Source organism: Phalaenopsis equestris, unplaced genomic scaffold (genome assembly GCF_001263595.1).
Source record: "Phalaenopsis equestris unplaced genomic scaffold, ASM126359v1 Scaffold000428, whole genome shotgun sequence".
NCBI classification, from domain to species: domain Eukaryota; kingdom Viridiplantae; phylum Streptophyta; class Magnoliopsida; order Asparagales; family Orchidaceae; genus Phalaenopsis; species Phalaenopsis equestris.
In genome coordinates this window covers 5,560,016-5,578,687 of record NW_018164869.1, presented here as the reverse complement: position 1 = coordinate 5,578,687, position 18,672 = coordinate 5,560,016, and the positions used below count along the sequence as shown (strand labels likewise).

At 32.0% G+C, this 18,672-nt stretch overlaps 2 protein-coding genes across 2 annotated transcripts in view; both read left to right on the top strand.

Annotated features, from left to right (window-relative positions):
• LOC110027485 overlaps positions 1-2,371 on the top strand; it is a 32,907-nt gene extending 30,536 nt beyond the window's left edge. Inside the window, exons 7-8 of the mRNA XM_020728940.1 lie at positions 1,125-1,191; positions 1,696-2,371. Of these exons, the coding sequence (XP_020584599.1) occupies positions 1,125-1,191; positions 1,696-2,169 (541 nt within the window). The 3' untranslated portion in view covers positions 2,170-2,371. The remainder of the gene's footprint in view (positions 1-1,124; positions 1,192-1,695) is intronic.
• Positions 2,372-13,966: 11,595 nt separating this feature from the next.
• Positions 13,967-18,672, top strand: part of LOC110027559 (prefoldin subunit 6) — a 43,714-nt gene continuing 39,008 nt past the window's right edge. The window contains exons 1-4 of the mRNA XM_020729048.1: positions 13,967-14,104; positions 14,185-14,255; positions 14,409-14,467; positions 14,587-14,647. Coding sequence (XP_020584707.1) covers positions 14,026-14,104; positions 14,185-14,255; positions 14,409-14,467; positions 14,587-14,647 — 270 coding nt within the window. The 5' untranslated portion in view covers positions 13,967-14,025. The remainder of the gene's footprint in view (positions 14,105-14,184; positions 14,256-14,408; positions 14,468-14,586; positions 14,648-18,672) is intronic.

The following is an 18,672-nucleotide window of genomic DNA, read 5'->3' as shown; positions in this document are numbered from 1 at the left end:
TTTGTTCTTTCAATCCCCATCGGTGTCAGATGTGACCACCAGATTGATTAGAGTTTGATGGCATAGATCGCTGAAATGATTGAGTACAGAGATACATCTTTATCAAATCATTAGACAAGTTGAGTACAGAGATACAAATTTATCAAATCATTAGACAAGTTGGTTATTATTAATTATGTGGATAATAGCATGCTGAAATTTTATAAAAATTCTTCATATTAAATTGCTGTTACATTACAATGTTACTTTTGTTAGAAGGTAAACTGCATGTTCATATTGTGCGGCATAGATTATAAAGGAGGATATGGTCTCCTTAACGAGTTTTAATTCAACTTACTTCTGCCTGGTGATCTGGGGCATGGAGGCAAGATATGTATCCTGTTAAGGCTACAATGCCATGGCATTGGTTTACATGCTTTTGTTGGGTTGTGAGGTGAAATTCAGGTAGAAATTTGTTGTATTTTTTGTTTCCATGCTGTGTTGTGAATGCTAACTCTTATATTAGTGCCCTAGAATCAGCCTTACAATCTAGATGTATATTTTTTAAATTATTTTGATCAAATTCACTTCTAAAATGAAAGAATAGTTAACGAACCATCTTAACTTTAGGAGCATTCATTGAAGACGCTTTTTCAGAATTGCAGTGCAAATGTGAAGACACAGAATATACTCCCAAGTTCTATAGTCAAATTAGGAACTCAATAGGCTTGTTATTCAATTTCATTATGAAATGCTTCAATGTAAAATCTTAGGTATTTAGCAAGGTTGGATGCATTGTATGTAATTATTAAGTTTTGAGGGACTAATATTTATAAATCTAACATTTAGGAGGAAAACTAGGGAAGCTGAGTCCCTGTGTATACTTGCCAATCTCTTACACATGCTTATTCCGTAGTTGCTTTAAATTTGTTGCTGTAAAATATTTGTGTGGTAAATTTTTTTGAACGTCTCTTGTATTTCATTTACTATTTAAACATAGGCTCTTGCAAAGGCCTGAGAACCTCATTTTCCTGTTATATTCCGTTAAAAAAATTTTCCCCTCACCCATTTTTTTAATTTTGATAGCTAATGGTGAGTAGGCCACTTTCCTTCTAGACGTTAATGAAAAATTTGGCTTAATGCAGGGAAGATCACTTTGACATGGACCTTGAGGATCTTATGGTCATGGAAGCTATATGGTTGTCAATTCAGGTGATAATTTTTATCATATTCTTCCATGCGATGCACTAAGTTTGCAAGCTGTAGTCATATTTAATTACAATTTGGAATGAGAAGCACAAAACATAGATTCATATTCACGGGACAAACTATGTTTCCAACACATTTTCTACAACAAAGTTGGTAGTTAGTGACAGCTACTACGTGTCATCAACCATATAACCAACGTTTCAATATTTAAACCTGAGCTGCCTTAACAGTAACACCACAAATTCTTGAAACAGCTTTGTTTGTAACCAACTAGTTTTATATCAATCCAAAGAATCATATAGAAACATTTAAAAACTTTATTTTGATTAGATGATATTACAAAGCATCATCATGAACCATTGAATTTTTTATATGTTTATTAAGCATCAATTTTCAGCAAATTCTGGTGTTAACTTATAATTGGCATTCCACATTTATTATATCTATTGTAAATCACATCAAGTTCTAGTATTTACCACGGATCTGGGTGAATTATTCTTCGAACAGGAACAAGGGGTTCAGAGAAATCCATCATCTACCGACATGCAAGACATTCATGCAGCCACTAAGGATGCCTCTCCTTCTTATGGACTTGCTTGCACAGTTGCAGCACTAGCTGAACGTCAGCTCACTGATGGCGGGGATGTTTCGAGCTTAGATGCTTGCAGCAGCTCACTTTCGACAGAAGAGAGTCTGCTTAATAATAATTCTTCTGCCGGTTGGCTCGACACATCTGTGCATGCGGATGATGGTGAGTGCTCTGTAGACAATAGCTCGGAGGTGGCTGAGGCTGGCACCAGCTATGCAGGCTCTGATGCCACCATAGATGCGGTGCGGGCGATCTCCCTACGTGAAGACGTTAACATGGCTTCAAGCCATCTCCTCCCTGAGAGCTTCGAGGAACAAATGATGCTGGCCATGGCTGTCTCGTTGGCTGAAGCTCGGGCTCGGGCAAGCCCCCAGGGTGTGACCTGGATGTAACTGGAGTTAAATGGTTTGGTTTGGAAATTTGCCATTTCAGCTGCTTTTCTCCCTGTGATACAGTCTCTGGTTGCAATCTGCTGTTCTGTTTATTTTATTTCTGTTCTATGCAGGTAGTCTTTGCTCTTTTTTTCATATATATCATCCTATATACAGGTTACAGGTAAACCACATAAGCTAGGGGAAGGAATAGAGAAATTGTGGGGGTGGAATTGTGTAATTTGGTTAGATATATTGAAAGTTGAGGATTTCTGTCATTGAAGAATAATTCCTTGTTTTGTTCTTTCTCTACATTGTAAGAGGGATCTTGTATTTCTTTGTGTAGTTCATAGTAGTTGGCAAATTAGATGCAATTTGAGTAGTTTTTCATTCGAATGTTTTTTTTTTTTAATTAGATTTGCAATTGTTTTGTTGTAAAAATCTAGTATAGGTTTTTCATCGCTGAGCATGCTTCGTTTGATACATTTTTATTTTCCAGAAGTGCATAAATTATTTGTTGTTAATCAAACTTTTCTTGTATTTCAACTGCACTTGTCTTTAATACCTTGGACATGTAAATAGATTATTATAATTCTTAGAAATATGTGGTGACCTTATATTAATATTTGAATTTTTAGATATAGTAATTTGGATCAGTCTCAAATATTATATTGGTGAGTTGATTAAACTCTTTTGATATTGAGATTGAAATTCGAATCAAGTTTTAAAGACAGCAGAGAAAAAAAATATTCTAATGAAAATTTTTAGGTGATTTTGTGTGATTTTGATGGAGCGATTGTGTTTGATGTACAATCAATAACTTTTTATTTACAGATGAAAATCAATGTCAGTGTTATAAAATTAACTCTATAATGTTATATCACCCATTAAGTATATAAATTGAATCAATGTAATGAGTTGCGTTGCTAGTGAGTTTAGCCTACTCTTAGACTAATATAAATTTTGAGTGAGTTTTGGATTGAGCGTATCTTAGACAAATTTTTTTGGGTGAGAATTATTTGTTCATGAATGAGTACTGTGCAATGTAGCAGAGTAATTTTTGGATGAATAGCTTAACAAATTACTGAGTTTTTTAGGATTACTTCAGCAGTTTCATATGCAGGGTTGATAAGGTTGGTTAGCTCTGCATAACTTGATAGTTAGTTTGAAGCTGTAGGTGGCCTATTAACAATTAGTGAGTTATTGAATTTAGTCAAAGCTCTTATAATAAAATATTGGGTCATTTTAGGGGGTGACATGCCTTGTGTTCAAGGAAGCCACAGTAAGTTATGACATGATTATTGGTACAAAAGGGATTTGGTGCAAATGCTAATGCTAATGAGTGGGAGTTGAATCCCAACACTATCGAAGGTGCTGCAGCATTTAACAAGGAAACTCAAGCTCCTATTAAAGGATTGAAGATTCTGAGGCTAATATATTCCCAATAAAATCTCCTAAGATGGTCTAAAATGAAATTCCATGTGAGCATATTCAAAAGCTTGCTTATTTAGATTGAATATTTAAGGAAGCGGCAATGCTCTATATGGAGTTCAAAAGATCATTTGGTTTTACAAGTTATCTTTTTAAAGGTTTGATGTTGTAATTCTTTCTTTCTTTTGAAGTTTCTTAATGTATTTCATTGAGAGAAAACTGTGAAAGTATAAATATTATCTCAATTCCTTGTTCTTTATATCTTTTCTTTTCTTGAGATGTTGATGTAATGAATTTTTTGAATAAAATTAGAGTTCATCTCCATTGTGGTTTTACTCATGCTTATAAGCTGATTTAATTCTTATTTTTCAGTTTTTTATTTGTGTTCCTTATCTGGTATTTCTGAAGTTGAATCGCTTTATATAGTTAGCCTTTAGAGACAAGCTTAGTACTTGTATTTAGCATTTTTAAGTAAGCTAAAGGTTTACTTATGTTCTGAAGTATTTCTTTGATTAAGACATCTATATGTGACTTTCGAAATAAGTTGGACTTTATTTAGAAAATTTTCATATATTTTGAAGTCACCTTTATTAAGAAATCAAATCATTTGTTGTTAGTGAGTGTTCAACTGATTCAAAGAAAATCTGTCACTTAGATTTCCTGAATTGATATGAAATGATGACATACATCACATATAGATTTTTTGCCACTAAATCAATGATTATGATAAGAATTTTAGTAGAATGAAATTGTTAACATGAATATGGGGGGTTGAGTTTATTGTGTTTTCTTGCCTATAAATAGGATTTCTTTTTTATACATCATTTTTTCAACAGTTTATTTGTTTTCTTGCTTCATTGCTTTTACTTTCATTATGCTCTATGTTCTCCTTCAAGATTTCTAATTTTGTGTTAAAATGTCTAGAAGTTAACGATGAAGAAAACTTTACCAAGTTCAATTTCACTTCTTTGGTTAGGAGAATAATGTCGGTCTTCTATTTGAGTTATGGCATGATAATTTTGTGCTAAAGCTTGTTATAAATATCATTTTTGTATACCATGTTTGTTTTTTAAATAGGCCACAAATTCATTGGAATGTGACTTTCTTTCTCCCAGAAAGTAATTGGAATGTCACAACTTTTGTTTATGTTACCTTTTCATTATTTTTCTTCATAAATTGACTACAATGTGGAGTAAAAGATATGTTTTTAGTAAAGGAGTTTAGAACAGGTTTTTTTTTTTCAAAATTCATGTATATTGAATGGTAAGAAAATAAAATAAAAAATAGTATATATAAATATTTCTTCATAAAAAATGCCAATGCCAAAATGTGGCTTGTTAACGCTTAAACCAACTAAGAGAATAAGGACACGTTGACCCTTGCAAGTTTTAATCATAAGAGTAAATGATTAAAATGATGCCTTTGAACATCAGCCAATGGGTATGATTTTACTTGGATGTAAATTTATAAATCTAAAATTTGATTTTTTTTACTCGTCTATTGAGTTAACTGAGATGTTACTAGTTGCAAGTTGTTATACCCTTGGGACATGTTCAATGGCATTAACAATTGTGCTTGCTAATGATAACATGAGATTTAGGATGTGTTTGTTTCGGTTGTGGTTGTAGAAAATTTTGGTTCAGAAGCTGCTTCTGAAAATTTACTGTTCAGAAGTTGGTGCTTCAGAAATAGCTTTTTTCTTTGACAAACACAGTTTTGAAAGTGTAATGTTGATTAATGACTGTAATACCTCTCAGTATATAAACACAGTTTTGTTTGAAAAATACAGTTTTGAAAGTGTTGTCTGTGGAAGAAATCAAATGACAATTTATCAAGTTATTTTTATTCACAACACCATAAGAGTATTATAAAGGCTTGATTGTTAAGTCTCTCCAACATCAACTTAGGATAAAAAAAACATCCATCATTCCATCGTTCATTCTATACTAACGAAGCTTTTTTGGAGGATATTGATTCCCCACTCCAAACAAACAAAATTAGCTAAATGATCTCCAAAAAAAAAAAAAATTCTCCGAAAGCCAGTCATTGTTCATGTCACTCGAGCATCAGCTTTTAAAAGAAGTATGTTGAGATGTCGGTTGATCCCCCTTTCGAAGATGAACAATAAAAATATTCTCAATTAATAAAGGCCTTATGTTGAATTTGAATACAAATTTTAATTTGCACTAATTTTTTACATTTTGATATCCAATTTAAGGCTACCTAAGCACTTGACCGTGATTCCCACCAATCCTTGAACATAATCGATCTAATGGGTACCACTGATTAATCTCATCAATTACTGCCAGTACATTTAGTTTACTGCTCTTGAAAGAAGAGCTCTTGTAATTCATGAGAACATATGACAATCCCCAAAAGAACTTATGGGACCTTGTCCTGCTCAATCAAGTAAATATTCACATTGTTCCTTCGAAAGGTTTTCTTGTTCAAAAATTTCAGCCGTTATGGCATGTTCATCATGGCCATCGCTAGCATTCAATCTTAATCAGTATATTCTTTTTGTATCCATTGTCGAGAATTCCTGTCTTAAGAACAAACTTTTATAAGTGGAATACTGTAATTGGCATGAAACATGATACTACGTAGTTTTTGAGTAAAAGAAAACTCTGGAACGAAGAGAATAATCATAAACAAACTTGATACTTCTATTTTATATAAGATGTAACAATTCCAAGTTGGAAACCGATGTAGCCCCCATCAACACTCCTCAATCAAACCAGTCCCAATGCTAAACCAAATTAAAAAATAAACTGGACAATCCATACCCCTTTAATTTCACATAAAAAGGAAGGGATAAGAACCTCTAATTCTCAATCGGAATCCGATTTCTTCTTAGACTTGCGGTAGATCTCCTCGTACTGCCTTCCGATTGCAAGCCCCATGAGAACGAGCTTCCTCATGTCAGGAACATTGTAGTTCTGGGCCATGTAGATCCCGCAGGAAGCTCCCATAAGAAAGGTGAAGCTGCTCCGCAACACTCCCATCCGCTCTATCCAGTCCCGCGCCTTCAAGCCGACGCAATTGCTCCCGGCGAAACAAAAAGAAACCTAACAAACCTCGGTTTGGTAGAAGATCGGCTACGGGCCTGTTTTACCGGTTTGCCGGCACTGTGTAGGTGCAGACGGCCGTCTCGGAGGATGTTGGGGTGACGGGATAGGCTCGTCGATTTTCTATCTTCGGGAAGGAAACGACGGGATCGGAGGGACTCGCGGGTGGGCGCCAGGGCTGGAGGCCGGGGGTAACTATTCGCGAACCGCAGAACCCAACCGGCGAAACAAACAGCGCGCAAACGCGGTTTAGAGGCGAACTTTGTTCAGAAAGCCAAAACAAACAGGGTGGATGCTTGTTTAAATTCCTTCTTGAATGATATGGTTGAGTAAGGCTGCATCATTTTTTGAAAGATGGTGACAAGAAGAATTTTTAGTTGGGGAATTAAGAGAATAGGAGATTAAGGGTCTGTTTGGGGCAGCTGCAGCTTATCCAGTTTAGTTTATCTTGACAATCTGTGTATCTGATCTTGATAAGTTGTTTGTCTGTTTGATTTGTAAGTTTGGAAAACAACTGATTTGCAGTTGTTTATGAATAAATGATTATTCTGCCCCTGAGCTTTGTTGGGCTACAATCAATGCTCGGTTTAATAAACAAAAATTGGGCTATATTAATTCTGATAACTTTCATATGTATCTACCTAACTTTGGATTGAAATTGATTGGTTGATTAACTCTAACTTTGGAAGGGAGCATCTTTGGATAAATTTATCCACTCTTTTATCTATTTGTGTGCCACTAACCCTTTTATCTTCTCCTAACATTCTTTTCTTAAAATTGGGCTATATTTCACTTTTACTTATTAAATTGATGACTATCGCTTAGATCATCCCAATCAATACACTTGTTAGCCCAACACAAATCTTTTTCTCTTTTCTTTTATTATGTGTATTTGAATTTGATTCATGCAATGTTCCTAGTCCGCCTTTCCAAGCATTGCTTGCGTCAAAATTAATTCTTAGATTATTTTCATACGCTTCATCCATTTCAGTCTAGTGTCCTGTAACGTTCCTCTTCACCATATTCTTGATTTCCCTCTTCCCCTAACTAAGGAGTATATAATACCTAATGTTCACTATCCTTACCTCAGTGAACACACAATGTCCAATGCATTATACTCCACCATGTGAATAACCCCCTAAATATTAAATAATTTCATCCTATCGATCTTCTCCTTATGAATAGATGGACATGTTCAACATATTAGGCAACATGTAACCATAAAATTGATTTAAACGCAAGTGTTTGTTATCTTTGTTATATAGAATGTCTTTGTGAATATAACATTTCTTTTATTGCACTTACTTATATTAACTTTTATTTGTATGTGAATTTTTTAGTATGTGTCGTCTTTAATTCATAATATGTCTTTTAAGTATAATTCATATTTTCTTAGATGAAAATAATAATTTTTAAGACTCATTGCTAAAGTGATACTCTTTTGCAATGTAGATATTATTGCAAAAAGTAGTCCAACTTTTAGGATTGATTCAAAATCCTTCATCATTTTTAGGTTTTAGTTGATGCTTGTTATACGCTTATAATGATTATTGAAGTGAATTTAGAATAAATAAGTGGATTTTGTTGAATTGGTCTATTTAATTTGTAATATATTTGAGATTCTAATGAGTAACAAATTGTAGTCATCATTAAATGCCAATTAAATTTTAGTCTTGAAATAATGTTGAATATTGATTGAATTTTTCTTGTTATTATGAGTGATTTATATTATTACATATGATAATATTATTAAGTTTCAGTGACTAACAAGATTAGAGAGTCATCTCAGATGATTTGGTCACATTAAACATCAATTATCTGATGACCCTGTTAGGAGAGTAGATGTTTTAGATTTGACTTATGTTAGAAAAGGTAGAAACGGACCTAAACAAACTTAGGCATATATAAAAAAATGATTTTAATTTATATAAATTAAAAGAAAATATGACACTCAATAGGACATGGTGAAGAAAAAGTTTTAATGCAGCTGACCCCTGTTAGTGGGATTAAGGCTTGTTGTAGTTGTTGTATGATAATATTATTAAGTTACTCAAATTTTTTTTTCTAGAATGAAACTCGTGTTTAATTTAATATTAGAGGAACTTCATAAAGTGGATGAAGTGTAGATTGGTAATTATCTATGGGCCATAGCTTGCTTATTTGAATTTTGCCCTGATTATGACTTGTACTTCATTTATTAAGATTATTATATGTATTTCTTAACAAATTGAGCATATATTTGAGAAATTGGCTTAGTTGGCTTTTTTCAAATAGCTAATCACTCAATTTTCTTAGATTAAATTTTGGCTACATTTAAGTGAAAATTTGAGTATTGATTTGACAATCAAGTTAGCTCCAAATTCTCTATGTGCGAGGTTGTTGATTTAGAATCTATAATAATTTCCCAGTGCAACAAATTTTCAAGTTTATAGAATACAACAAATTGAGGAATTTATGAGTTCGTTGTCAACAATGAATTGTTATTTGTGAATCACAAAATTTGTCGGTCATAGTGAATTGATAATTGTTTGTATATTGCAAATTGAAAAGTTCTTTAAGCTTGTTGAATTGACAAATAAAAATCCCTGATTTTGATTAAATAAATTTGGTTGCTTAAGTTTTTCTATATTTTGAATTTATGCAATTAAAAAACTTTCTGATTTGAAGAAATGAAGAAATAAGAAGATTTGAAAGTTTATTTCATTACAACTTGGCAGCTTTACATGCTAGAAAGTTTTGAGATGGCATTAGTTGATTGGTGCTAATATTAGAGTTTTTGTGTTCACGTAAGAATCATATACTAGAAGTAGGTGTTAATTTTAAAGGTTCTAAATTCATTGAATTAGTTAAACCAATGAACACTCTATATAATCAATATGTTGCCAATTTGATAATTTTCCATTAACACTGTGTTGAAGATGGTGTCATTTTAAATATTAATAATCTATAAAATATTGCAGTATGAACATGAATTAGAGATGATATGTATCTCTCCCAATTAAAGTTTCTTTATAGCTATCATAATGATTATCCTTGTTATATGGATGGCATTTGTTAAGACATAATAATCATTATTATTTTTATTTGGTGTTTTATCACCTTCTTATTTTTAATTGGTGCAACACTTTGATTGTTTCACAGGCATGCAATATTGGGCACATTGACAATAGTTGATGAGAATTACAATTTTACTTGGAAGCATCCATTATACTGCTTGGAACATTTAGAGTAGATTTTATAATGGCTTGCTTGAAGACTATAACTTCCTTCCGTTTTTGAGGTTCATAGGTGTGAATCAGCTTCTTTTGCATTGAATAGAGCAAAAATCTTATACGTTATTTATGTTAATGATAGTAATGGTTCAGTTTGACTAACTTTTTTTGGTTGCGACTTACTTCGGTGATTACATGAGTGTCATACTGAATCCTTGTTGTATGATTGTAAAATTTTAAATGCAATTTTTGACATTTTTGTATAATTTCTTAGATTTCTTCAATTGATAAAAAAAACATGTGACAGATGTCCCAATTCTAAAAGCTTAAATTTTATTCTAGAAGTTGAAATTTTTTATATATAGATTTTATGAGACCTTTTATATACCTTATTACATGTAAAATATTACAATCTGAACTTTATTACACTATTATATAAAAACTGTTGTATGCATCAATTGAAGAAACCTAAAAAATTGTACAAAAATCTCAAAAAACAACATTAAAAATTTTACAATCTGGACTTTGTTGGTCTACACTATTATAAAAAAAACATGTGATGGATGTCAAAAAATGACTTAAATTTTACTATAAAAGTTGAAATTTTTTATGTTTGGGGTTTAGATTTTATGGGATCTTTATATGACCTGTGGATTATGTTTTTAAATGGATGGATTGAAACGATTGTTTACCTTGTTGTGATGCTAAAAATGTTGCAAAATTTTTAAAGAAAAATATTTTTACTAGATTTGGAATATCGAGGGTTATCATTACAGATGAAGAAAGTTGATCGATATTTGTAGTTGTTGTATAATAAAATTGTAACAAAAGTTTCTTTTTTCAAATGCATTGAGTTTTTTTTTTTTTGGGATATGCATGAACAATCATCATATATAACAAAACATTTGAGTTTTAATTGCTTTTAATTGCTTGGAGAACTCATCATATAACAAAGCATTTGTGGGCTATTATTATTAACTTTTGATTTGATAGAGTGTGATGATAGAATGAGAATCGAGATAATGAATTGTGCAGTAGAATCAATATTGTTCAAGTAGTAAAAGGAACATGCTTTAAAAAGTTTGTTAAGTTGATATAGAAGTGAAAATGAGTTAAGAATAATGATTAGAAGATTACCATCCTTAAAAATAAATATTGTGCAGCAACTGAAGTTTAAATCCCTTGATGGAGTTCAATTTTTTCCTTACTAAGAACATAAAATTGATTTATTCTCCTAGAGATGTGAGATAAATTTTTAAAAAGTTCTTATTACCTTAATATTCTCCAGCTTTTTAAAACAAGACAATAATCATTAATTTATTAGCAAGAATGATAGAGCTACGTGAAAAAGAGCTCTTACATCTGGTTGAAGGCCCGTAAAAATATGCCCTCAAGAACAAAAGAAGAAAAAGCAACCGACAGTTCTTACAAACAAAAATCTCACAAATAATGATTTATTAATCCATACTAAATGAATAGCAAACACCACATCAAGAAATCATACCATCACTCAAAGAATATCTCATCTCCATCAACACTCAAAATACCCAAAACAACTATATGAATTCCCCCCTCTCTGTACCTTCAACACATAACACAGCAATAAAAAGCATAAATAATAGCCTAAACAACTCCACAAATCCCAAACTCAAACTGGACAAATCCAGATCCTCACTGAGACGAAATCAGGCCAAAGAAGGAGACAATCGAGCTCAGCAGCAACGTGCACAGAACCGGCACCAAACCAAACGCTCCATTCTCCAACCCCGCCGGCGACGGAGCAATCGCCTCATCCTGTGCTCCGGCAACCGCCAAGAAGGCTGCAAGCAGGAGAAGCAGAGGAACCTTCATGGAAAGCTTAAGCATGGCGGCTTCCATCTCAGCAGTGAAACGAGTTGGTTTCTTGATCTGAAACAAGGGAGCAGAATGGAAATTGTGGAAGAAGAAGAAGAAGCTGTGTTTGATTGATTCTGTGAAGGAAATGGGTGTTGGGATATTTATAGATGGGAGAGGCGAAATGTAAGAAGAAAGGGGGAGACAGATGTAGCCGTTGGAAGGAAACTCTGAAAGTTGAAACGGCAGATCAGCGTGAAGTGACCGTTACTTCGGACGCGTGGCGAAAGAAGAGTGGCCGGACGTTTGAAATTTGTCGGGAATCGGCCATCTAACCGTTGAATGGGATGGGATCGGTTCAGGGTTACTTTACAGCCACGGAAAGGAAACTAGTAGCGCGTGGCTTGAAGAAAAGAGCAAGTGAAAAACGTGCAGTCATTTGGGCTCAACTGAGTCATTTGGGCTCCACTGCTTGTTTAAAAGACACGGGAAAATTTGTTGGGCCTCTCTGTTGGCCCTCTCCGTCTTCAGGAATGGGGAAGGCCTGGTTTCAATTAGGAGAAAATATCATGCATCTGGACTTTCAATTACTCGTCACATCACTATGAATCTTTTGATTATCCGAACGTGTGGATATGGACATTATATTTTTTTCTAAGATGAGCATCCTCTTGAGCTTGATTAAATTATTAAATTTACGCTTAAGTTTGAGCTTAAGTTTACTAGTTCGAGTCCAATCATGAGCCGCTTTGTTTATTATAAAAAAAAGGAAATGATATTTATCTAAGCAATAGCTATAATAAAACGATAAATAAAATAAGAAATTAGGAGATAAATAATAAAAATTTACTTCATATAAATTATAAAATATTACTTCTTAAAAATCCTTTAATTTAGTATTTTTTGAGGTTGAGTTGAGGATGGCTTAAGCTTGGCTGATTAGCTCATAGAGCGCAGCTCACGAGCCATTTATCTAGCCAAGATTGAGCGGGCTCAGAAGTTGGCTTGACTCACTTATCCTCAACCGATAACATGAGAAAGTAAGCCAGATCAGTGAATTATTCCAAAGAATTGGTGCCACCAATCTAACAAGTGATACATGTATGATGACCTTATAAATTTATTCTAAAAACTTTAAATATTAATGATATTCTGATTACATATTTAATTGTTACAAATACTAAATATTTAAAAATAATTTATTCATAATTATATGGTTAAGCATTATACATTAAAAGTATTATTTTTGTTCTATTGTAAAGAGTTCTGGAGAAAGCAATATAGAAATAAATACATATTTTTTCTAAAAAAATTAGATAATGGTTTTCTTGCAATTACAGTATTTTAATGTCATATTGAAAAAAAAATTATTTTCGTTATAAAAATTTCTATAAAGTATTTAAGTCGTTCAGAACTGTGATGACAATCTGAATGCAAAACAGACCTTGATCATATGTCAATGGTGATAGCGATTAAGATTATTATCTGCGACAAGAAAATAATTACGTTTTTTAGGAAAATATTTTTGTTTTTATTAAACATAATATTTACTTTATTTCTTTTTTAAACTTTAGGAAGTCCAAAAAATGTTATTGATCTTCAATAATAATTTCAATCATCTCAACCAAATGTTTCTAAAATTATAAAATCATTAACAATTAATTATAATTGTAATTTTTTTTATCATTCTCTAATAACAACACAGCCAAGTATCACATGTCAATCAAATACAAGCAATTCTCTTGCTTGTATAACTCCATCAAGATGCAAGGTTTCTTCTTCTTAGACATTTTCCTTTGTAGCAGTGTCGTCTAGTCACTAAGAATTGTGCATCCTCATCTTCACCTCCAAAATTCTCCGGTCTCATTAACCTTAATTAACTCATCAGAAGTCCTGACCACTTTAGCAATGGAGCATTTCTTGATTCTCTCTTTTTTCCTTCATCAGCGTAAAAGCATTGTAGTTCTAATACAAGGATAATATGTTTGAAATTTTACCTCACACTTATTATAGGGAATGAAAGCATCATGACACAATTCTTATGTATATGCATATCTAGCTCTTCATATTTAACCACACACATAACATTTTAGTACTTTAAATTTATGTATAAAAATGTGTGATTTGAATGATTTAAATGTTATAATTAAAGTTTTGGATGGTTAAAATGTAATATTTAGAATCTATTAAATACTTTGCTATATAAAAATCTAAAAATTTAAAGGCATTTACACACATACCCCACAATTCCTATGTATTTATATATCTAGAACATATTTTTGTTTACCAGAGCGGTGCTCCAACATAAGCAAAGAAGAAGGCGCGGATCAGCTATGGCTGCGGCGCCGGTCCTTCGCGAACTTCAACGTGATATTGAAACTCAGGCCAATACTTTAAGCAAGATCCAGAAAGGCTAGACTCAAAACCCTATCTCAGTCGCTTCTCATTATGAAACCGTAACCCTAACCTTCCACCTCTAACTCCTGGAGCAGATATTGCGAAGAACCACCAAGTGCGGAAGCAGTACACCATCCAGCTAGGTGAAAATGAGCTAGTTCTCAAGGTGAATTTCGTTCTCTTTCAGTCTCTGCAACTTCTTTTCCAAGTGGGTTCAGTCTATCTTCATTTGACTTGTTTGTAAGGTGCGCAGGAGTTAGACCTTTTAAACGAGGGTTCTAACGTGTACAAGCTAATTGGACCAGTGCTTGTGAAGCAGGATTTGGCTGAGGCTAGGGCCAACGTCCGCAAGCGGATTGAATACATTTCGGCAGAGCTGTACGTGTCTTTTTGGCGCACTCATGGAATTTGTTGTTTCTTTTGTTTCATTGACGCTACCCTGTTTTTGTTGATTAAGCTTGATGATTTTCATCTCGGTGTTGCTGTTGAGTGTGCAGGAAGCGGCTTGATGGGACTCTTAAAGATCTGGAGGGCAAGCAGAGCAGCAAGCAAGAAGCGGTTAGTGATTATAAAATTTATCAGCTATTTCCAGTTGTTTTTTTTTCTTGTTTTTAGAATGATTATAGTAGAACCTGAGAGATTCTGAAGTTTCAATATCTTTGATGGAAAAGAGATATATATTCTAGCTCATTGCTATACGTTTATGCTATGCAACTTTGGGGTGTGATTTTATTCATCTCTTTTTTTAATACATGTATAGAGAATATCATTTTAATATAGAAGCTTATTCTCATCTCATGTTGAACCTATGTTTGATTTTGTTTTACCTTCACTCATTTCGACAATGGAGACCAAGTGATGTAGGATGCTTTAAGTTCTAGGTTTATTAATGCAAATCTATTATATGATGAAGAAAAAACAATAAAAAACAAATTCATAGTTAAAAAAAACTCTAATTTTCTTAAACAATTATTCACTATTTTGGATGGATATTATAAATACGAATAAATCAGTTAAGATGATAATCCAAGTGCCTTCTGTTAGAAAAAAAATGAATAAATTTAGAATAAAATGTCTCACACTATGAGTTTCAATCCATGTTTTATTGAATAAAAGTAAAATCAATCACACGATCAATCAAATAACAAAATCTTAAATCATTAAAAAAGGGACTTGTGACTTAATTGGACTGTACTAATCACATTAACCAAACCTCCAACTCAAATCTGTTTGTAGTGGACTCGACATGATTTTTTGAAATTGCTTTATTTTCAAAATGGACCCTACTAATTCTATCTAGCTAGATGCTTAATGCCGACATCCTGTTTAGGAGGGGAATTTGCATCATTTTTCTTACAGCTATTGTCATTAAATTAGAATGTATATTAGGAAAGGCTTACTCAGAAACTATTTTGTAATTATTCTTTCTGTATTGTGCATATTTTTTATCTAAGTGTATGTGTTGTATGCAATTGAACATATGAAATATAGAGCTGTTGCTTCTACTATCTAATGTTTTTACATTTCATAAAGAAAATTTACAAGCACTCCAGGTTGTTATCTTAGCCGCACCTTTCAGCATAGCTGGTACCTCCAAAGTGTCCTCCCAAATTACTCACAAAAATCACTCACACAGCACAAATGTTGGAACACGTTGTGGACTTGGAGAACAAAAAGGGCAACTTTCTCATTCATCCAGTGCAATTTAGGAACTTATATATATATATATATATATATTGTCCGTTGAGTTAATTTCTCATATTTTCCTTGCCTTGCTGTTCTACTCTAGGGTTGTAAGTGAATTAGTACACTTGATAAATGGCTCAATACTTGTTTATATATATGGTTCAGTTTGGTTTGTTTATTTGTTAGTCGAACAAGCTCCAAGACAATCTTGAAGGATTCACCTATGAATGAAGTAATCGAGAAGCTTGAGTATTGACATATTTATTGATTTATTTCTGCGAACAAGATCATGCACTGTTAAACTACTAGCCTATTAAAAGTTTAGTAAAATGTTAATTTTTATTATTTGTTATTTTATTTCATATTTTTATATCATTTTTTTTATATTTATGCCTTTCAGAATTATTATATCAACAAAATCTTAAGTATGATGAAAAACGAGTAAGTACGTGGATCGATATATTAAAAATTTAATTTAATTTTTAATCAACATTTGATAGAAATATTGAATAAAGACTAGATAAATAGATGAAAATTTAATTTATTTTTAAATTAAAATTATATAATAAAAATTTTAAGTAAATACCAAGATGGATGGATTAAAAATGTATTCTGTTATCCATAAAATAGTACAAATAATGGTGAGTTCATTTCATATTGTTAATCTTGATACAAGACTATGAAAGTATTTATCACTAGTAATAAATTGCTTGTCTAGATTATTAACATTTCATTTATAGTTAGGCTCAACTAAAGTTTGATTATGGCTTGAATTCGGTAAGAGAAATAATAAATAGGCTGTATCAAAATTTTAAAACGTACGTCACGCTCAATTTTGCTCAAGTTTTATAGGCAAAGAAATTGACAAGCTTGAACAATACAATCATAATTTACTCTCTTGGTGATAGTTGGTTAATATGCTTACTTTTCATTACTAGTTTCACTTCATATTTGCTTATTGTATGCTACGGGATTTACTTCTTTTGCAGGGTTAAATGTAATCGTAGCATTAATTGTTTACCAAAATTTCCTTCTTTTGTTTGATATTTACTTTATTTCAGAGATCTTTGCCTACCAGTTGTTTCTTACTTTTTTAATTATTAAATGTAATCACACAAGTGGGTCTTCAAGTTTCTTAACACTTGTCCAACACTCATTAATCAGGCTTACTTGAGAAGCACTCTATTCTTGTCTTCTTTTATCTTCTTGCACCTTTTTTTTTAAGATTTAGTCATGTGCTTTAGTAGGTAAGTGTCGTTCTTACATAGCTAGATATTTTGTTGTTTTTTTGAAATTTTGTTCTTGTGTTTTAGTTAATTAATGCTGCTCTTACATGGTAGAGATTAGTTTATGTGGTTGTTTTAACTACTAAGGCTGTGATTTTAATGGAAACTTGACTAGGAAGAATGGACAGTTTGAAATACCATTCATGCCTCTTTTAGACACATGTTGTAGAAGGATAAATCTTTGGTATGCTCTTGTACGTTTTTGTCATACACAAATTTATGCATATTGTTTCAATATAAAATTATGTTTCAACACAGGTCGTACATGGCTTGACACGAAAGACATGTGCATGAGGGATGATCTGCCCGTGAGATATTAATGCACATTCAAAATATGTGGTCACTGACAATAATTAATCAACTGTAATGTTAGAATCTTATTAGCAACCATTAATTGTCACATTTTGTAAAATATTTCTCATTTCATTGATAGTATTTATTTATTTATTTTATTTGTTAAACTACTTTTATGAATTATATATTCATATACTTTATGCGACGCCTTAGCTGAAACTACAATAGATTATATATTTTATTTTAATACTTTATAAAATATAAAATTGTATCAATGACTTATGTGTCTTACATTCATAATATGCTCTCACCTTCAACATATTGAGTCGTGTAATTACTTTGTAAAAACTTGCTGGTTATCTGGAATTATATTGGGCTAATCTTGCCCCAACCAATCATATCTACTTAGGAACTAGTAGTTTATAAATAACATATTAGAGACATTTAATTTATTGTCTTTGATTGAAAACTTATCTTTTAGTTTTAAGTTTTGTGTGTGTGCAAGTCATAAAGTGAGTCATCTACTTGTACCAGTGTGAGGCTGTAATTTTGTCTTGACAAATTCTTTATTTGACCTAATTTCTTTTATATATTATACTAATTTTTTGCTAGTACTTCTAGTCTTATTCAAATTTGTCAAAAATGATTTTATTTGTCATGATTAAATTACAATTGCACGCTAGTTTTGCTTGCTTAGAAAATTCTTGTTGATTTATTCATTTTTTTTGTTAGTATAATATCATTTGACTTATAATTCTTTTAAGTTCGTTTGTTTAAAGATTTTTTTGTGAAATCTAAGTTTTCTTGTGATTTACTTTAATCACATTAAGTTTGATTTGAGAGGGGATATTTTCATTTTGGTTTAAGATAATGATATCGAGAGCGAATTGCCATTTCTTCATATTTTCTTTCTTGCACATATTTCTTGGCCTATTTTAGATTTTGAGAAAATATTAAAATTTTATGTGTTTAAGAGGGTTACAATATTGAAGGAGTGCAAAATTTTGTCAATCTTATCACCTTAAATCTATTTGCATCCGATTTATTGAGTATCATAACATTTCAATTAATATGGGGTCCCTAAAGGAATATTAAATGGACGTTAATTTAAGATTCTTGCCAAGGCAGGCTTTGAGTATCCTCCAATTGGTCATATGGTAACTTGTGTGGCAGTTACATATACATGCGGAGAAAGATAATTAAATCATTGGGTTTGATGATATTCATGAAATTTGTGTTATCATGATATCTTAGTTGATTATTCTTTAAATATTATGCATTGGGGGGGGGGGGGGGTTTTGTAAAAAATAATTTTTT